This window comes from Heptranchias perlo, chromosome 4 (assembly GCF_035084215.1).
Source record: "Heptranchias perlo isolate sHepPer1 chromosome 4, sHepPer1.hap1, whole genome shotgun sequence".
Classification (NCBI taxonomy): Eukaryota; Metazoa; Chordata; class Chondrichthyes; order Hexanchiformes; family Hexanchidae; genus Heptranchias; species Heptranchias perlo.
The window spans coordinates 82,862,212-82,884,177 of record NC_090328.1 but is presented as its reverse complement, the minus strand read 5'-3'; the positions used below and the strand labels follow the sequence as shown (position 1 = coordinate 82,884,177).

The 21,966-nt window shown below is 42.1% G+C and overlaps 1 protein-coding gene across 1 annotated transcript in view; it reads left to right on the top strand.

The window, feature by feature from the left end:
- Window positions 1–21,966, top strand: part of sptlc1 (serine palmitoyltransferase, long chain base subunit 1) — a 39,224-nt gene that overhangs the window by 7,475 nt on the left and 9,783 nt on the right. The window contains exons 2-9 of the mRNA XM_067983247.1: window positions 10,291–10,398; window positions 10,484–10,578; window positions 14,125–14,218; window positions 15,762–15,834; window positions 18,084–18,216; window positions 19,779–19,908; window positions 20,026–20,115; window positions 20,314–20,421. Of these exons, the coding sequence (XP_067839348.1) occupies window positions 10,291–10,398; window positions 10,484–10,578; window positions 14,125–14,218; window positions 15,762–15,834; window positions 18,084–18,216; window positions 19,779–19,908; window positions 20,026–20,115; window positions 20,314–20,421 (831 nt within the window). The remainder of the gene's footprint in view (window positions 1–10,290; window positions 10,399–10,483; window positions 10,579–14,124; window positions 14,219–15,761; window positions 15,835–18,083; window positions 18,217–19,778; window positions 19,909–20,025; window positions 20,116–20,313; window positions 20,422–21,966) is intronic.

Sequence of the window (21,966 nt, the reverse complement as noted above, 5' to 3'; positions counted from 1 at the left end):
ATGAATGTTTCAGTGAGCTTAATGCTGGAGCTGATTACAACATTCAGCTGTGCTTTATACCTTCCCCATCTCTGAATCCCCTATTTCAGCGAGGATTATGCCAAAGCATAATTGTAATAGTAAATCACAATACATGACCTGTCCTTCTGATTTATATCCAACTCTTTAACGGAGTTGGTAAGTTCCAGTAATGGCTTGCGAGAGGTGTGAAATTAAACACTTTTTAAAAAAAAGTGGAGATAGAATTTCTCTCTCATAACTCATTACAGTATTTAAAAATTGTAGTAATGGCCCAGTACGTTTAAAATCATCTTGTGAATATCATGTGCAGTATGTTACACTAACAGTTTACATCACACGCACAGAGCTGAGTAATAAACTGTAAGAACATAAGAAATAGGAGCTGGAGTAGGCCATACGGCCCCTCGAGCCTGCTCCGCCATTCAATAAGATCATGGCTGATCTTCAACCTCAACTCCATATCCCTTGATTCCCCCAGAGTCCAAAAATCTATCTATCTCAGCCTTGAATATACTCAACGACTCAGCATCCACAGTCCTCTGGGGTAGAGAATTCCAAAGATTCACATCCCTCTGAGAGAAGAAATTCCTCCTCATCTCAGTCCTAAATGGCGGACCCCTTATCCTGCGACTATGCCCCCTAGTTCTAGACTTTCCAGCCAGGAGAAACAACCTCTCAGCATCTACCCTGTCAAGGCCCCTCAGAATCTTATATGTTTCAATGAGATCACCTCTCGTTCTTCTGAACTCGAGAGTTTAGGCCCATTCTATTCAATCTCTCCTCATAGGTCAACCCTCTCATCACAGGAATCAATCTAATGAACCTTTGTTGCACCGTCTCTTAGGCAAGTATATCCTTCCTTCGGTAAGGAGACCAAAACTGTACACAGTACCCCAGGTGTGGTCTCACCAAAGCCCTGTACAATTGTAGTAAGACGACCTAATTGCTTGGTGTACCTACATGCTGCTAACTTTTTGTGTTTCTTGTAAGAGGACACCCAAATCTCTCTGAACATCAACATTTAATAGTTTCTCACCATTTAAAAAAATATTCTGTTTTTCTATTCTTCCTACCAACTTGAATAACCTCACATGACTTATACATATTAACTTCCCACTGTGCATTATTTTTTTTAAAATCAGTGGACTGGTCTCATGGCTGCAGACTAAATCTTGGGCTGAAATGAAATTCTTAACTAGTCTATGTGCTTTTAGTTTTATTCTCATCAATCCCTACCTTCCACCGCCCCAATCTAATAAGATTACAGTTTTGAAACTCACTCCTTGCAGCCCATTATTCCATCCATGCTGCACTAGTTATGATGGAAATATGTGATAGCAATAGAATTGATTAGAGCATGGGAACAATAGGCTGATTTTTGCATAAGTTGATATATGATCAACTACAATACAAGGCATCGTGAAATTATTGCATCACTGAAAATTAAACCTGTTCCTGCGGTAGGCTTCCCTCGCTGCTGTTCTGAGCAGACCTATTTGTTGTGACTTTTATTCATTTGTGTTAGAGTACCAACAAATGTCTCCGAGATGTATATTTCTGTCCGAGATTTTCCCATACTGCTGAGTTCTTGGTCTTGTCTGTGTTGCTCTCGTGAAAGGTTGAGCAGAGCTGAGGCACTTTCCCTAAAGAGTTGATGAATCATTGAGACAGAAATTGTGCGCATTCTACCAGATTGTTTGCAGCAGTGACCGCCCCAGGGAGATCAGGGAAGTGGGAGGAAAAATAGAGACTCTCCTTCAACAAAAAATTGGCATGATGGTGTCAGAGCCATATAGTACAAACTGAGCTACCTTTGAACTTTCTTCTCACACTTAACAGTGCAAATAAAATTTTGAAGTATGAATGTATTAGATGAGTAGTCTGAATAAAGATAAGTGAGACTTATTACTGTCTTTTATAATGAGGGAATCTATTTAGTTGTACCTCTTGGAAATCATTTTTTTTTAAAATTACTCTCTCCTGATGGTCTAGTTTCTAACTGCACTTTGTGCTGTTGTGCTGAGTTTGATCCCTGGTCTACACTGAATTTAGGTGAGGCACAACAGGGACATTTTAATTGGTTTCAGTGTCCTGTGGCTAGAGAAGAGGAAAAATTTGCCTGATTCCTCCTCTTAAATGCTATCCATTGACCCATAGTGGAAAGTAGACATGTAGATTTCCCCTGACCGTTGGATAACCTGCCAACGTTCTTCTCTTGGTTCACACGTTAAATATGACCACTTGGATGAGGTATTAACATCGCTATCGCTGTCTCCGTCCCTGCCTCAGCTCATCTGGTGCTGAAACCCTCATCCATGCCTTTGTTGCCTCTAGACTTGACTCTTCCAATGCTCTCCTAGTCGGCCTCCCATTTTCCACCCTCTATATACTTGAGCTCATCACAAACTCTGCTGCCCACATCCTAACTCGCACCAAGTCCCGTTCACCCATCACCCCTGTGCTCGCAGACCTAGAATCATAGAAGTTTACAACATGGAAACAGGCCCTTCGGCCCAACATGTCCATGTCGCCCAGTTTATACCACTAAGCTAGTCCCAATTGCCTGCACTTGGCCCATATCCCTCTATACCCATCTTACCCATGTAACTGTCCAAATGCTTTTTAAAAGACAAAATTGTACCCGCCTCTACTACTGCCTCTGGCAGCTCGTTCCAGACACTCACCACCCTTTGAGTGAAAATATTGCCCCTCTGGACCCTTTTGTATCTCTCCCCTCTCACCTTAAATCTATGTCCCCTCGTTATAGACTCCCCTACCTTTGGGAAAAGATTTTGACTATCTACCTTATCTATGCCCCTCATTATTTTATAGACTTCTATAAGATCACCCCTTAACCTCCTACTCTCCAGGGAAAAAAGTCCCAGTCTATCTAACCTCTCCCTATAAGTCAAACCATCAAGTCCCGGTAGCATCCTAGTAAATCTTTTCTGCACTCTTTCTAGTTTAATAATATCCTTTCTATAGTAGGGTGACCAGAACTGTACACAGTATTCCAAGTGTGGCCTTACTAATGTCTTGTACAACTTCAACAAGACATCCCAACTCCTGTATTCAATGTTCTGACCAATGAAACCAAGCATGCCGAATGCCTTCTTCACCACCCTATCCACCTGTGACTCCACTTTCAAGGAGCTGTGAACCTGTACTCCTCGATCTCTTTGTTCTATAACTCTCCCCAACGCCCTACCATTAACGGAGTAGGTCCTGGTCCGATTCGATCTACCAAAATGCATCACCTCACATTTATCTAAATTAAACTCCATCTGCCATTCATCGGCCCACTGGCCCAATTTATCAAGATCCCGTTGCAATCCTAGATAACTGTCCACAATCCAACCAATCTTGGTGTCATCTGCAATCTTACTAACCATTCCTCCTAAATTCTCATCCAAATCATTAATATAAATAACAAATAACAGCGGACCCAGCACCGATCCCTGAGGCACACCGCTGGTCACAGGCCTCCAGTCTGAAAAACAACCCTCTACAACCACCCTCTGTCTTCTGTCGTCAAGCCAATTTTGTATCCAATTGGCTACCTCACCTTGGATCCCGTGAGATTTAACCTTATGTAACAACCTACCATGTGGTACCTTGTCAAAGGCTTTGCTAAAGTCCATGTAGACCACGTCTACTGCACAGCCCTCATCTATCTTCTTGGTTACCCCTTCAAAAAACTCAATCAAATTCGTGAGACATGATTTTCCTACATTGGCTCTGCCTCAATTTTAAAATTCTCATCCTTGTTTTCAAATCCCTCCATGGCCTCACCCCTCCCTATCTCTGTAACCTTCTTCAGCCCTACAATCCTCCGAGATGTCTACACTCCTCCAATTCTGGCCTCTTGCACTTCCCTGATTTTAATCGCTCCACCATTGGCGGCCGTGCCTTCAGCTGCCTAGGCCCTAAGCTCTGGAATTCCCTCCCTAAACCTCTCCACCTCTCTACTTCTCTCTCCTCCTTTAAGACGCTTCTTAAAACCTACTTCTTTGACCAAGCTTTTGGTCACCTGTCCTAATATTCCTTACCTGCTTTGGTGTCAAATTTTGTTTGATAACGCTCCTGTGAAGTGCCTTGGGACGTTTTACTACGTTAAAGGCACTATATAAATTCAAGTTGTGTTGTAGGAAAGGGGTGCATGTGAAATGAGTTGCCACCTTCAGAAGCAGTGAGCAGAAAAAACAATTTAGAAGAAAAAATATAGCAACTAATTTAATATTTTTGTATCTAATTTTTTATGTGACGTGAAGGGTTCAAGGAATGTCCTAAATCACAAACATTTCTCAACACATTGCCTGCCATACTTTCAAAGTAAAACAAAACACTTTTTATAAACCTGAACCGCCTTCCCATTTGGGTTTTCTACCTGTATCTTCTGTTTCAGCACTCTTATGGATGCTGAGATTTTCAAGAAGTGAAGGAGGTGGAGAAATTACAGGGTTATGGCAGCAGGGTTTAATTGTGTCAGCTAATCCAAGTTTTATTGAAAATCTTGTTATATTGGATTGTGTATATTGACTATTAGCTATAATGTACTGTCCTTTGTACAAGTTGCATTTAATGTAGAAAGTTGCATCACTTCTGAATCTCGATCATTTTAAACCATAAAAATGATACAGCATAGAAGGAGCCCAATGGGCCCATCGTGCCTGTGCTGGCTCTTCGAAAGAGCGATACAATTAGTCCCACTCCTCTGCTCTATCCCCATAGTCCAATGCTGGACTTTTCCTGTAATAACTTTTTGATAGGTGTCTTAATGATATTTCAGAGCTGTTTAATTGCACCTTTCAACTCTCAAACCCTTTGTTATTCTGCTTAGAAGTGGAAAGATGTTTGATTTTTCTTAACTTTTATTCATAGGCTACTTAAATAATTCAGCCTTCTGTCAATATATTAACCTTCTTAGTAACCAGTGAGAGATCCCCACAAAGGAAGACTTGAGCAACATGCTGTCCCCAAACAGAGTTAACCCAGGCAGAATTAGTGATTTTGATATAACTGACCTGGAAGTTCTGGAGGGGCTCAGAATCAATGAATCCCCAGAGATAGATGATATTTATCCCAGAGTTCTGAGAGGGACAAGGAAGGAGATTTGTGAGGCATTCACAATCATTGAGTCACTGGACACTGGGGAGGTATCAGCAGATTGAGAACAGGCCATTGAGGTGCTCATATACAAAAAATGGCAACTACAGGCCCATTAGTCTTAAATCTGGTGTAAAATAATGGAATCTATTATCAGGTATAATCTTGAAGATTACCTGTACAATAGTAACTTAGTTAACAGCAGTCAGCATAGACTCAGAAAAAGAAGATCCTCTTCAACCAACCTCCAACTTCTTCGAGAAAGTGATATCCCAAGTGGACTGTGGTAAGCCCTACAACATACCTAGACTTCCATTTTGACAATATTTCCACACACAATGCTATAAGTTCAAAGCTGTGGGGATTCAGGGTAAATATTTGGTATCCATAAGAAACTGGCTGGTGGAAAATAGTGGGTTCTTGTTTGAGGAATTGTGATGAGGTAGGAGGGAAGTACTGAATAGGGTGCTCCAGAAATTGGTGCTTTTTTATTCATTCATGGGATGTGGGCGTTGCTGACAAGGCCAGCATTTATTATCCACCCCTAATTGCCCGTGAGAAGGTGGTGGTGAGCTGCTTTCTGGAACTGCTGCAGTCCATGTGGTGAAGGTTCTCCTACAGTGCTGGTAGGTAGGGACTTCCAGGATTTTGACCCAGCGACGCTAAAGGAACGACGATATATTTCCAAGTCAGGTTGGTGTATGACTTGGAGAGGAACGTGCAGATAGTGGTGTTCTCATGCACCTGCTGCCCTTGTCCTTCTAGGTGGTAGAGGTCGTGGGTTTGGGAGGTGATGTCGAAGATGCCTTGGTGAGTTACTGCAGTCTGTCCTGTGGATGGTACACACTGCAGCCATGGTGCACCGGTGGTTGAGGGAGTGAATGTTTAAGGTGGTCGATGGGATGCCAGTCAAGCGGGCTGCTTTATCCTGGATGGTGTCGAGCTTCTTGAGTGTCGTTGGAGCTGCACTCGTCCAGGCAAGTGGAGAGTATTCCACCACACTCCTGACTTGTGCCTTGTAGATGGCGGAAAGGCTTTGGGGAGTCAGGAGGTGAGTCACTCGCTGCAGAATACAAAGCCTCTGACCTGCTCTTATAGCTACAGTATTTATGTGGCTGGTGCAGTTAAGTTTCTGGTCAATGGTGACTCCCAGGATGTTGATGGTGGGGGATTCGGCAATGGTAATGCCATTGAATGTCAAGGGAAGGTGGTTAGACTCGCTCTTGTTGGAGATGGTCGTTGCCTGGCACTTGTCTGGTGCAAATGTTACTTGCCACTTATCAGCCCAAGCCTGGATGTTGTCCAGGTCTTGCTGCATGCAGGCACGGACTGCTTCATTATTTGAGGGGTTGCAAATGGAACTGAACAATATGCAATCATCAGAGAACATCCCCACTTCTGATCTTATGATGGAGGGAAGGTCATTGATGAAGCAGCTGAAGATGGTTGGGCCTAGGATACTGCCCTGAGGAACTCTTGGGGCTGAGATGATTGGCCTCCAGCAACCACTACCATCTTCCTTTGTGGTAGGTATGACTCCAGCCACTGGAGAGTTTTCCCCCTGATTCCCATTGATTTCAATTTTACTAGGGCTCCTTGATGCCACACTCGGTCAAATGCTGCCTTGATGTCAAGGGCAGACACTCTCACTTCACCTCTGGAATTCAGCTCTTTTGTCCATGTTTGGATCAAGGCTGTAATGAGGTCTGGAGCCGAGTGGTCCTGGCGGAACCGAAACTGAGCATCAGCGAGCAGGTTATTGGTGAGTAAGTGCTGCTTGATGGAAGGTGTCATCAACTGAGAGTGGACCGATGGGGTGGTAATTGGCCGAATTTGATTTGTCCTGCTTTTTGTGAACGGGACATACTTGGACAATTTTCCACATTGTCAGGTAGATGCCAGTGTTGTGGCTGTACTGGAACTGCTTGGCTAGAATCGCGGCTGTTATTGGAGCACAATCTTCAGCACTACAGCCGGGATGTTTTCGGGGCCCATAGCCTTTGATGTATCCAGTGCACTTAGCAGTTTTTTAATATCACGTGGAGTGAATTGAATTGGCTGAGGACTGGCTTCTGTGATGGTGGGGATCTTGGGAGGAGGCGGAGATGGATTATCCACTTGGCACTTCTGGCTGACGATGGTTGCGAACGCTTCAGCCTTGTCTTTTGCACTCATGTGCTGGTCTCTGCCATAATTGAGGATGGGGATGTTCACAGAGCCTCTTCCTTCCGTTAGTTGTTTAATTGTCCACAATGGGACCACAACAGTTTCTAATTTACATCAGTGACTTGGACTCAGAAACTCAATGCAAACTAGTCAAATTTGCAGCTGATACCAAACCAAGAGGGGCAGTGGAATCAGAGGAGGCAGCTGAGAAATTATAGAATGAGCTGGACAAAATATATGAATGGGCAGAACAATGGCGGATAAAATTTAATACAAATACAAATACTGCACATGTAAAGTAATTGACAACGTGCATACTCGATAAGTTGTGTTAAACATACGAACATACAAAATTGATGGGCAGGAAAAGACCAGTTGGTCCATCAAGCCTGCCCCATACTCATGCAAGAGCATCAACTAAAATAGTTAAGGGTGAAGTTGAAAGAAACCTAGGAGTGATAGTAGACAATACTCAACATGTACAACTAATGCAGAGCAATAATAATCTAAGCCAAAGCAATAGAATATAAATCAAAGGAAGTTGTGATCAAACTGTACAGAGCTCTAGTCAGACCACATCCTGACCACTGCATTCAGTACCAGATGCCAAGACGCAAGGAGGATATTCCGAGGCAGTGCAGATAACAGCCACACGGATGAACGCCAGTTTTGGAGGTCAAATGAGGAAAGACTGGAGAAATTTGGGCTTTTCAGTCTTGGAAGATGACCGAGAGATGATCTTACTGAAATACTGTCCCTTTTCCCTCTGAAGACCTTACGCTTGTTGCCTCCCAAATCCAACCCCACCTTTCCTGCAACTCGAGGTTCGAATCTCGTCATTCATGTTTCTGCTCCTGCCACAACACTGAAATGGCCCTAATCAAAGTCACAAATGATGTTCTCTGTGACTGTTGTGTATTTTCCCTCTTCATTCTCCTCAACCTCCCTGCAGTTTTTGACAAGGTTGACCACACCATCCTGCTCAATTGTCCAATTCCGTGTGATTGACCTCACTTGGTTCCACTTTTCTAGCAGTCCACAGTATCTCTGGCAACAGCTTCTCTTCCCGGCCCTGCATCGTCGCATCCATGGATCTTTCCTTGCACCCCCCACTATCATCTATATGCTGCCCCTTGGTGACATCATCTGAAGACATGAGATTAGCTTCCACATATATGGTGACGACACTAGCTCCAACTCTCCACTGCCTCTGTGTTGTCAGACTGCTTGTCCAACATCAAGTCTTTGATGAGCCACAATTTCCTCCTTGGCCACTGTCTTTGGGCTCCACCACAAACTCTGTACCCTTGCCACCAATGGATTCCGCCACCTCCTCCCCGGCTACTGTTCACAAACTCGCCATCCTTTTTGACCTCAAGGTGAGCTTTTGATCTCATAACCTCTCTATTGCAAAAAAACACCTACTTTCACTTCTGTAACCTCGCCCTTCTCCTCCCCTGCCTCAGCCCATCTACTGCACAAACTCCCATCCATACCTTTGTCACCTCCAGACTTGACTATTCCTATGCTCTCTTGGCAAGTGTTAACTGCAAGTGAATGTGGATTCCTTAAATTTACCTTGGCTGTTTCTGGCATAAATCTGTTGTTCTACTTTTTGACTCGAGAGAAAATGTACTAAAAGTGAAGTAGTGAGAAAACAATAGAAATCAAATCGGAAAACAGGGAGAGACGGAGCAAAGGAAATAATAATTGTGTTCCATAATGGATTTGGAAAGGTTCTTGAACGTTAGTTACAATGCTGTTAACAGTTATGTCTGACAAAATAATCCAGTTGAATTGATCATTGCATTTCACTCTTACAAAAACATTTACTACATGTCAAGTTGTGAGATATTATTCATCCAAAAGCTTCAACAGCGTTAATCTCATTGATGCATTATAGAAGTGAGCTAGGGAGTCACTGTGTGTATAGTTCGGTTATAAGATACCCAAATAGTTTCACTTGCCTGAACGGCTGCTTGATTTCTGAACAGGCTGTTCAGTGACAGTCATGTGTCTCCTTTTAAAAAAAAAATGCACAGTAATGTATTAAATATCTGGGCTTTGGGACTTATGTATGACTTGTGCATCGAATTGTACAATGCTCCTCAAGAGGTTTGTTCTCATGCCAGAAGGGGTCAACCTCAACCGATTGATGGGGTTTTTACTGCAAAGTTCACAAATGTGAAATCCTTTCCTTCCAGGTGTCTCTCCATTGTTTATATTTCTGAATAGTGTCGAATTCCACAGCAGTTAACCTGTGTGTTTGTTCTAACTCAAGATCAAACACTTTCTTAAAAAGTGAGATTTACTAGAATGGTTCCAGGGATGAGGGACTTCAGCTATGTGGATAGACTGGAGAAACTGGGGTTGTTCTCCTTAGAGCAGAGAAGGTTGAGAGGAGATTTGATAGAATTGTTCAAAATCATGAAAGGTTTAGATAAAGAGAAACTGTTGCCATTGGCAGAAGGGTCGAGAACCAGAGGACACAGATTTAAGGTGATTGGCAAAAGAACTAAAGACGACATGAGGAAAATCTTTTTTACGCAGCGGGTAGTTATGATCTGGAATATGCTGCCTCAAAGGGCGGTGGAAGCAGATTCAGTTGTGGCTTTCAAAAAGGAATTGAATAAATATTTGAAGGGAAAAGATTTTCAGGGCTTCGGGGAAAGAGCGGGGGAATGAGACTAACTGGATTGTTCTTACAAAGAGCCGGCATGGGCTTGATGGGCCGAATAGCCTCCTACTGTACTTTAACCATTCTATGATTCTATGATCAGACTTCTGAGGTAAATTGACACTTTTTGGATATTTTATGTAGATTTCAATGGTGGAAAAAGTTCTGCTTTTGTAATGAAAAGCATTAAATACTTAACAATAGAAGTTATATTCCATAACGTTATTTTCTTTTGTCACAGTAAGGATTTGCTCTCTTTTTGATGTAATACCGAGCAATGTGGTTTCCAATTAACACAGTCGCTTTTTCATGCCCATTAGGCCCCGGCTTACCATCTAATTCTGGAAGGAATTCTCATTTTGTGGATAGTGAGACTCCTTTTCTCCAAAACCTACAAACTTCAGGAGCGTTCTGACTTGACAGAAAAGGTAATCCAGTAGAATTTTTTTTTTAATCTATTGCCCTTGCATTGCAGCTTCTCATAATTATTCTGTGTTGCACCTTTTTTAACAGGAAAAAGAAGAGCTTATTGAGGAATGGCAGCCAGAACCACTTGTCCCACCAGTATCAAAAGACCACCCTGCCCTTAACAATAACGTTGTCTCAGGGTATGTAAAACACTTTTGGGCTATATTACAATGGTTCTTAACTTTTAATTGTGCATGTGTTTTTTGTACAATTTTCAAAATGTGACCTGTTTGAATTTGTGTTGTCTTAATTCTTTGGTTTTTGACTGCTAAATGACGGTGATCAGTGGAAAATGCATAATTTTCTATGTAGTTATTTTTTTAATGTTACAGTTTTAAAGTACTTTTTTCTTAATGGCTCACTGACTAAAGGTACAACATGTTGTAGTGCTGAGCCAAACAGACTAGGAAAGTCCCATGAATAAACCTGGTCTGTGCTAAGTTAGTTGATCCCAACCAGGCTGGCATTAAAAACAGTGCAGTTGGCTATTGCCTCCTGGGCAGGGGAGCCCTCGAAGGCTCAATTAACCTACTGAAACTCATTGGCCCAGAATTTCCTCAGACTTTCTGCCGTTAAACTGCTGAACTTAAATGGGCTTTCTGCTGCACTTCCAGCAAAGAATGTCCAGTTGAGTGTGACATAGAGTCATAGAGTCATACAGCACGGATAGAGGCCCTTCGGCCCATCGTGTCCGCGCCGGCCATCAAGCCCTGTCTACTCTAATCCCATATTCCAGCATTTGGTCCGTAGCCTTGTATGCTATGGCATTTCAAGTGCTCATCCAAATGCTTCTTGACTGTTGTGAGGGTTCCTGCCTCCACAACCCTTTCAGGCAGTGAGTTCCAGACTCCAACCACCCTCTGGGTGAAAAAGTTCTTTCTCAAATCCCCTCTAAACCTCCCGCCTTTTACCTTGAATCTATGCCCCCTTGTTATAGAACCCTCAACGAAGGGAAAAAGCTCCTTAGTATCCATCCTATCTGTGCCCCTCATAATTTTGTACACCTCAATCATGTCCCCCCTCAGCCTCCTCTGCTCCAAGGAAAACAAACCCAATCTTCCCAGTCTCTCTTCATAGCTGAAGCGCTCCAGCCCTGGTAACATCCTGGTGAATCTCCTCTGCACCCTCTCCAAAGCGATCACATCCTTCCTGTAGTGCGGCGACCAGAACTGCACACAGTACTCCAGCTGTGGCCTAACCAGTGTTTTATACAGCTCCATCATAACCTCCTTGCTCTTGTATTCTATGCCTCGGCTAATAAAGGCAAGTATCCCATATGCCTTCTTTACCACCTTATCTACCTGTTCCGCCGCCTTCAGGGATCTGTGAACTTGCACACCAAGATCCCTCTGACCCTCTGTCTTGCCTAGGGTCCTCCCATTCATTGTGTATTCCCTTGCCTTGTTAGTCCCTCCAAAGTGCATCACCTCGCACTTTTCCGGGTTAAATTCCATTTGCCACTGTTCCGCCCATCTGACCAACCCATCTATATCGTCCTGCAGACTGAGGCTATCCTCCTCGCTATTTACCACCCTACCAATTTTTGTATCATCAGCGAACTTACTGATCATACCTTTTACATTCATATCCAAGTCATTAATGTAGACCACAAACAGCAAGGGACCCAGCACCGATCCCTGCGGTACCCCACTGGCCACAGGCTTCCAGTCACAAAAACAACCTTCGACCATCACCCTCTGCCTTCTGCCACTAAGCCAGTTTTGTATCCAAAGTGCCAAGGCACCCTGGATTCCATGGGCTCGTACCTTCTTGACCAGTCTCCTGTGGGGGACTTTATCGAAGGCCTTACTGAAATCCATGTATACCACATCCACTGTGTTACCCTCATCCACACGCCTAGTCACCCCCTCAAAAAATTCAATCAAATTAGTCAGACATGATCTTCCCTTGAGAAAGCCATGTTGACTATCCCTGATTAATCCTTGCTTCTCCAAGTGGAGACTAATTTTGTCCTTCAGAATTTTTTCCAATAATTTTCCTACCACTGATGTTAGGCTCACTGGCCTGTAGTTCCCCGGTTTTTCCCTACTCCCCTTCTTAAATAATGGTACTACATTAGCGGTTCTCCGGTCCTCTGGCACATCCCCTGTGGCCAGAGAGGTTCTGAATATATGTGTCAGAGCCCCCGCAATCTCCTCCTTTGCCTCACACAGTAGCCTGGGATACATTTCGTCCTGGGGATTTATCCATTTTTAGGCCTGCTAAAACCGCCAATACCTCCTCCCGCTCGATGTTAATATGTTCGAGTATATCACAGTCCCCCTGTCGTATTTCTATGTCTACATCGTCCTTCTCCATAGTGAAAACAGATGCAAAAAATTCATTTAGAACCCCTCCTACATCTGCCGGCTCCACACACAGATTGCCATTTTTGTCCCTAATGGGCCCTATTTTTTCCCTAGTCATCCTCTTACCCTTAATATACTTATAAAACATCTTAGGATTTTCCTTTATTTTGCTCGCCAGTGTTATTTCATGGCCCCTCCTTGATCTCCTAATTTCTTTTTTAAGTATCCCCCTGCACTTTTTGTACTCCTCTAGGGCTTCCTCCGTCTTTAGCCTTTTGTATCTGCTAAAAGCCCTCCTTTTTTTCCTAATCCATTCTCGTATATCCCCTGACATCCAAGGTTCCCTGGAGTTCTTGGAACCACCCTTGACCTTTACGGGAACATGTTGCCATTGTATGGTCTCAATCTCCCTTCTGAAAGACTCCCATTGCTCCGATGCGGATTTTCCTACAAGCTGCTGATCCCAGTCCATTTTGGCCAGATCCTGCCTTATCCTATTAAAATTGGCCTTCCCCCAATTTAGAACCTTTATTTCCGGCCCCTCCCTGTCCTTTTCCATGACCACCTTAAATCTCACCGAATTATGGTCACTGTCACCAAAGTGCTCACCTACTAGCACTTCTTCCACTTGGCCGGCCACATTCCCTAGAATTAGGTCCAGTACCGCCCCCTCTCTTGTAGGACTTTCTACATGCTGGCTCAAAAAGCTCTCCTGGATGCACGTTAAGAATTTTGTACCCTCTAAGCCTTTTACACTGAGTATCCCAGTTAATATTGGGGAAGTTGAAATCCCCCACTATTATTACCCTATTATTTGCACAATTTTCTGAGATTTGCCTACATATCTGTTCCTCTATCTCCCCCTGACTGTTTGGGGGTCTATAGTACACTCCCATCAAAGTGCTTGCCCCCTTTTTGTTTTTAAGCTCCACCCATATGGCCTCATTAGAGGAACCTGCTAATATATCATCCCTCCTTATGGCAGTGACACTGGAGGACTTCTGGTGCCTTTAGAACTGGACCCCAGCTTGGATTACTGCCTTCAGGAGAGGAAAGGGAAGCAAATTATAAAAACAAAAGCAAAAAATTCATAATCAAAATATCCTTTACGAGTTTAATGAGTTTATGGAATCAGTTCACAGTATTGTACATTGAGATTTTTGCTCTGTGCTACACTTCCCTGATCGCCTGGAATGCTTGTCATTAACTGTTTTGATTTTGAATACCTTCTCTTGTTTGGATTGGAATTAGATTTCAAACTAACCTAAATTTCTTTATAATTTTATATATAGCTTAAAAGGTTTGTACCTTTTTTGTCTGAGCTTTGTGAAATTTTAGTGAATTGTTGCTAATTTTATTAATTTTTATTATTTTCAGTCCTCCAACTCACAACATAGTGGTTAATGGTAAAGAGTGTATAAACTTTGCATCCTTTAATTTCCTTGGCTTGCTAGACAATGAAAAAGTCAAGGTGAGTTTATTGCTGTATTGATCTAAGGAAAATATGCTTTAGTATTAAACTTCACTTTATAACCACATTGTGGATTATAGATGGGGAGGGAATTTGTATTGGTAATTCTTAACAAGAATGTCAGTGTTAAATGGGCTGCATTGTAATGGAATTGGTGACTGGGCCATTTTTTTTAATGGGGTCATGTAATTTTTGGAATGAATGAAGACTCAAGATTGGGGACTAAAGTGTTTTGTACAGAAATATGTCCGCAATGGAGCCCTAGTAAAATTGAAGTCAATGGGAATCGGGGTAAACTCTTCAGTGGCTGGAGTCATACCTAGCACAAAGGAAGATGGTAGTGGTTGTTGGAGGCCAGTCGTCTCAGCCCCAGGACATTGCTGCAGGGGTTACTCAGGGCAGTGTCCTAGGCCCAACCATCTTCAGCTGCTTCATCAATGACCTTCCCTCTATCATAAGGTCAGAAATGGATGGGGATGTTTGCTGATGATTGCACAGTGTTCAGTTCCATTCGCAACCCCTCAGATAATGAAGCAGTCCGTGCCCGCATGCAACAAGATCTGGGCAACATCCAGGCATGGGCTGATAAGTGGCAAGTAACATTCGCGCCAGACAAGTGCCAGGCAATGACCATCTCCAACAAGAGAGGGTCTAACCACCTCCCCTTGACATTCAACGGCATTATCATCGCCGAATCTCCCACCATCAACATCCTGGGGGTCACCATTGACCAGAAACTTAACTGGACCAGCCACATAAATAATGTGGCTATGAGAGCAGGTCAGAGGCTGGGTATTCTGCGGCGAGTGACTTACCTCCTGATTCCCCAAAGCCTTTCCATCATATACAAGGCAGAAGTCAGGAGTGTGATGGAATACTCTCCACTTGCCTGGATGAGTGCAGCTCCAACAACACTCAAGAAGCTCGACATCATCCAGGACAAAGCAGCCCGTTTGAATGTTTAGAGTGGTGGATGGGGTGCCATTCACTCCCTTCACCACCGGCGTACCGTGGCTGCAGTGTGTACCATCTACAGGGTACACTGCAGCAACTCGCCAAGGCTTCTTCGACAGCACCTCCCAAACCCGCAACCTCTACCACCTAGAAGGACAAGGGCAGCAGGCACATGGGAACAACACCACCTGCACGTTCCCCTCTAAGTCACACACCATCCTGACTTGGAAATATATCACCGTTCCTTCATTGTTGCCGGGTCAAAAATCTGGAACTCCCTACCTAACAGTACTGTGGGAGAACCTTCACCACACGGACTGCAGCAGTTCAAGAAGGCGGCTCACTACCACCTTCTCAAGGGCAATTAGGGGTGGGCAATAAATGCTGGTCTTGCCAGCGACGCTCACATCCCATGAACGGATTTTTAAAAATATAGATATGATTGCTTGCTATATTTCTTATTATAGTTCCCTGCTAATTCAAAGTTTTAGCTTAAAAATTGAATCATGTAATTTGAATTAAAATGAGTAAGAAATAAATTCAAACTTGTTTCAAGGTTTTTAAAAGAGACAATTTTGTTCATACACAGAATGTAGCTTTGGCTTCACTGAAAAAATATGGTGTTGGTACATGTGGACCTAGAGGATTTTATGGAACATTTGGTAAGTTAAAATTAATTTTAAAGCTCATCAAATTCCATTTTTTAAGATATTGATCACATCTTTTTGCAAGCCTGTTTTGTAAGTGAACCAAGTATTTTCTGGTACTTTTAGCACCAGTTGCTACATTAGTCTTATTCCCAATTTAGTTCACGGATTGAGGTAATCCTGAATAATATGACAATGCCGGTGCTAGCGGAAGCACAAAGTCTGCTCTTGCGAAGGGCTTTTCCCTAGTGTCAGTCTGAATGCAGGCAATGGCACACAGGTTCATCTGCCATTGAGGGTGTAGTTGCAGATTAGGCTGACTCTCTGCTTGCTTGTACGTGTCAGCAATGCATTTAAGCATTGCTGGCCTGTAATGATCTTTCCCTGACATCAGAGAAGGACCCGGCCAGACTGACTAAAGCATGAAATTAATTTGTGCAATTATCCATTGTCCCTGAATCCAGCCACAGTATAAACAAGGCAGATTCAGCAGCAACAGAACTGGATATATTTCTGCATATAAATGGGCTATTCATTTATTCTTGGATCTAATTATGAATGCTTTATTGCAAGTTCATCTTCATTCGCCAGGAAGTAAGAAATAGTTAATGCCTTTGAGTAAAAAGTAGGGTACACCATAACTTGAAATGAACTACGCAGCTGAACCCTGAAGAACAAAGCTTTTCAGGAAAGGAATACACCAAATACACCATTGCACTCTCTCTTCTGAGTCAGAAGGTTGTGGGTTCAAATCGCACTCCGGACACTTGAGCACAAAATTTAGGCTGATGCTCCAGTGCAGTGCTGAGGGAGTGCTGCACTGTCAGAGGTGCCGTCTTTCGGATTAGATGTTAAACTTTTTCCCCCTCAGGTGGATGTAAAAGATCCAATGGCACTATTTTGAATAAGAACAGGGGAGTTCTCCCCAATACTCTAGCCAATATTTATCCCTCAACCAACATCACTAAAACAGATTATTTGGTCGTTATCTCATTGCTGTTTGTGGGGCCTTGCCGTGCGCAAATTGGCTGCCACGTTTCCTACATTACAGCAGTGACTACGCTTCAAAAGTACTTAATTGGTTGTACAAGGCTTTGGGTCGTCCTGAGGTCATGAAAGGTGCTATATAAATGCAAGTTTGTTCTTTATTTGACCAAACAAGCCTCTTTTTCAATTGATATTAGCCCAACCTTCTATACCCCTCTTTTTCCAGAAGCTTAACTATTTGCCTCTTAAGCCCATCTGTGCTGCTTGCTTCAGAGAAAACTTAGTTCATGTGTATTATCTTGTTTACTTTCTCCTGTTCATGACATCAATACCAATATCTAAGGATCCCCTTTTTTTAGTATTGTGTATATATAAGCTGTACAGACTAACTGGATTATGTAATGAAAGTAAGCATTAAGGTCCCCCAAAGGCAGACATCGCAGTTGTAACATGTAATTCATATTTCAGCAATATGGGCATTCATTTTAGTAAATGTTTGTGTGTGCTGTATATTTGTAATTTTGAGTGTTGGTTTCCAAGTCTTTTTTTACTGTCAGCTTACATCGTATCTCTGTTACAGAGAACTCTGGTAAAACCACAATGGAAAACGGTTATGTTGTGTTCAAATATGTATATAAAATATTTAAAAATAAGCAATCAGCCAAAACTATACAGTTCCTCTCAACATACTTCCATTTCCCCACATGACTGATAGACCCTGGCCTATCTTGCTTTGTGCTCCTTTTTCTCTTGAGCTGCTAACTCATGACCTATATTGGGATAAATTTTGTTTTCTATCCCAATTAACTATACTAGCAGGAAGGTCAGGACAATGTATATTTTGTGGGCCACTGCTGTGAGGATGAAGACAACTTTTTTTTGATACAAATCAAATCAAAAAAGATTTTGAAACTTTTGCCTCCTTAGGAACAGGAGTAGGCCATTTAGCCCCTCGAGTCTGTTCCGCCATTCAATGAGTTCATGGCTGATCTGTGACCTAACTCCGTATACCCGCTTTAGCCCCATATCACTTAGATTTTTGTTAACCAAAGATATTATCAATCTCAGATTTAAAATTAATACTTCTCCTTAGTCTGCTTACTCTCAAGTCCTGTTTATTGCTTGCGAGTACAATACCATGGTTGTGACTTGCCAGCAACCGTGGCTTACCTCTGACTTTGGATCATCTTCAAATTGTTTCCATGTGTTATGAATAGTATGACATTTAAGTGCATGCTTACCGGCATTTTATTCTTACTGTTTTCCTTTTTGCCCAGATGTTCATTTAGAACTGGAAGATAGAATTGCCAAGTTTATGAGAACAGAAGAAGCTATTATTTATTCATATGGATTTGCTACAATAGCCAGTGCCATTCCAGCATATTCAAAGAGAGGAGATCTTGTGTTTGTGTAAGTCTTTTTCTTGCCTAATTCAAACCTAATGTGTGCATGCACATAAGCTTTCCCCAACTGGTGCTAATGAGAAAAATGGAACAGTAGTTAATATAGTTAAAAATTGCTGTGATTTTATCTAGACCTGTGATGATAACTTGAGGGAATTATATGATGACATCCCGATCTATAAACCTCAGCTCAAGTTTCTCCTATTCCCCAACAATGATATATTTTGATGTTACTGGCAAGTTTTCCGAGTAGTCCTTAGAATCTGTATCTTATCAAACGTACAGGATCTTTTTGAGGTGCATAAACCTAATTCATAGAGTAAGGAGAACTCTGCCACAGGAGGATGAGCTGTCTTTATATAACACAAGTTTAAGCTAGACTGGCTTATATCTCCTCTGAACTGCCACCAGAATTTATTTTTTGAAAGTATAGTCAGAGCAAAATTTTTTTTAAAAATAAGTCTTAGCTTCTGATGTGTGTCCTATTTATTTGTTTTTGTTTAGTCTAAACTTCTTCTTTGGCTTTGGGCATGTCTTTCCAATCATGAAATCTATGCTGGTATGTCTTTCTAAAATGATGGGGGAGGGAAGTAAAGTTTATATTAATTTTCATTTATATAAATCTAGTGTATGCTTCACATATGTGAAGGCAACATGCTCCTGATTTGTTTAATTTTCCTAACATCAAACAAATATTTACTGCAGCATAGGTGGTAATACTGTGATGTACAGGGAAGTGACAAAATAAGCCAGACTTTATTTCACTTTTTTTGGAAACTCCTCAAAGCGATATATTAAAGATGACACCTTGGCAATAGTATTTTTAAACAGTTTTTTTTAAAGGGGTGGGCAACTAACATATTTGTTCAACCAGTCTGATAAGATCATGGCGAGAGGGTAACTGGCTGATAGCTTGAATTTTGAGCCTGAATAATATGAGGAATGTGAATCAACACCAGGGTGCAGGTCATCAATCCAGAATGCTTCAGGGGTCTTGTTAATTATACTCCCATACTCTGACAATTTCTCCAAGCCAATTCTCTTTCTGATGCCATCAGTCATACTGTTTGAACAAACATTAAAAGTTTGACGGAAAACTCTCCTCCAGCAGCTCAAATGGTTATTGCAATGAGTCATTGAGCAACTCTGACCAGGAAGGTATCTGGTTTGATCCTCGATTTGTACAGACTTAACTGATCTCAGCAATGGCGGCAGTAGAGGAACTACAGTTGCCTTAATGCCCTTGATTTAGAGAGGGGAAAGTCCTGCTGGTAGTTGCCCTCCACAGTTTTCCCATGGGAGTTTGTGTATAGGTGGACAGGGATCAGGCTCGGCTCTGGTGACCCCACAGTCATGTGGCCTGCCATCACTCATTGTTTAAGCACACACATGAGGAATATGCCTTAAGGAGAGAATTGATAGAAAAATAAAGAAAGAAAGAAAGTTGATAGAAAAAAGATACTACACCCAATTAGTTATTTTGAAAGGAATATTTGTGGTGAAACTTCCTGCATTATATCCACCAAAAGAGGACTTGTTGTATTTAGATGGTTTAAACTTGTTTTACAGGGATGAAGCCGCATGCTTTGCCATTCAAAAAGGCTTGCAAGCTTCACGTAGTAACATAAAATATTTTAAACACAATGATATGGATGACCTGGAACGGCTGCTGAAAGAACAGGAACTTGAGGACCAGAAAGTAAGATGCATTTAATCCTGTTGCAACAAAATAAAACAACAAAAGTACTTTGTCTTAAATGTTCTCCATCTTTTTGCTGTATTTATTTTAAAAATCCATTTAAAATTAATTTTCAAGAATCCTCGCAAAGCACGAGTGACCCGACGATTCCTTGTAGTAGAAGGATTGTACATAAATACTGGATACATTTGTCCACTACCAGAACTGGTAAGAGAAAAGAGTGGAGGGGAAAAATAAATCACTTATATTTCCTTCATTTCAAGTAAAAGATGCATGTGTGTGGGGGAAGAAACATAGTTACCATAATGACAGAAACTGAAAATATTTTTGCATTTTGATGTTCTTAAATGTTCTGAAATTATTCTGATAGTTTTTAATTATCCTTTCATACCCCTTACTGTGCAGGTAAAACTAAAGTACAAGTACAAAGTGCGGATATTCTTGGAAGAAAGCTTGTCCTTTGGGGTTCTAGGAGAGCATGGGCGAGGTGTAACTGAACATTTTGGAGTGAATGTAAGTTTTTTTTCTTCCATCATGTGTTCTGCAAATCTATTTGCCTACATAACAACAGTGACTGCTTTGGTACGGTAACATAGTGGTTACGTTACTGGACTAGTAATTCACAGATATGTACTAATAATGTGAGTTCAAATCCCACCATGGCAGTTTGAGAATTTGAATCCAGTTTTTAAAAAGCTGTTATTTGTAAAAGTGACCATGAAGCTGTCAGATTGTCATAAAATCCCAACTGGTTTAATAAAATGTCCTTTCGGGAAGAAAACCTGCTGTCCTTATTCGGTGACAATTTTTGTCTGATTACGCTCCTGTGAAGCGCCTTGGGGGGTTTTACGACGTTAAAGTCGCTCTATGAATGCAAGTTGTTGCCTGTCCATTATATCATAGAATCATACAGCACAGAAGGATTCCATTCGAACCATCGTGACTGTGCCAGCTCTTTGACACAGCTATCCAATTAGTCCCACTCCCCTGCGCTTTTCCCTTAGCCCTGCAAGTATGTGACTCCCATCCCACACCAGTGTGGTTGACTCTTAACTGACCTCTGAAGTGGCCGACCAAGCCACTCAGTTGTATCAATCTGCTACAGAGAATTGCAGTGGTTCAAGAAGACGACCCATCATCACCTTCTCAAGGGATGGGCTATAAATGCTGGTTGCCAGCAACGGCCGTATCCCGAGGAAAAAATTGTGTCTAATGCTTCTGAGATGTTTTGTAGAGACGTAAAATGCTATATAAATGTAAGTTATGCAGCAGGCTGCTTTGAATGTTGTACTTTGTTTTCTAAGTAACTAGTCAATCTCCCATGTTGTTGCACATGGGGAGTCAAAACCAAGGCACTTTACAGGTGAAGCAGGGTTAGAGGGTGGGAGGAAAGCAGGGCAAAGATGGGAGTGGAGGCTTGTGGGAAAGGGAGGGCAAGTAGGAGAAGGTGATGAAGGGGGAAGAAGGAGGGATGGGAGAGGAGCAATGTTTCTCCTCAATGGGGTGGTTCCATCAGACCATTTTCTTTTAAGGGCGTGTTCTTTGGGTCATTTTCTCTTCAGTAGGGATGGGTTCTGTTCCAAGAGGATACTTTTTATTCATCTGTGGGTGGATCCTGCCATTGTGTTTTTTTTTCTGTGGGGGCAGAGAGGGTGAGCTGATGTTGCATACCAATTTCTTTTCTTGCTGGTCCATTTTCTCTGGCTTTCTAGATCAGGGGTTGTTTATTGTTTTCAGACAGCTTGTCACAAACAACTTGCATTCAGTTGTTCTATTTTCACACCTCTTTTCTGTGGCCGTATTGCTCTTCTGCACTTCAAAGTCTTTGCTTTGTCGCCAAGATCACTCAAGGGTTTACAGTTTTCTCCCGAGTGATTTTTAAAAAAAAACTAATCTTCAATCCAGTCTTGATTCTGGGGAGGTAGTCTTTGTTCTCCTTGCCTTTTCTTTTTTGACCTAGATTGCACATGGGCATCTAATTGCATTTTTCATTTAAGGCCAGGGTTTTCAGGAGAACTTCCATTTTTTATCATTCCAGTTTTTCTATTATGAGTTTCC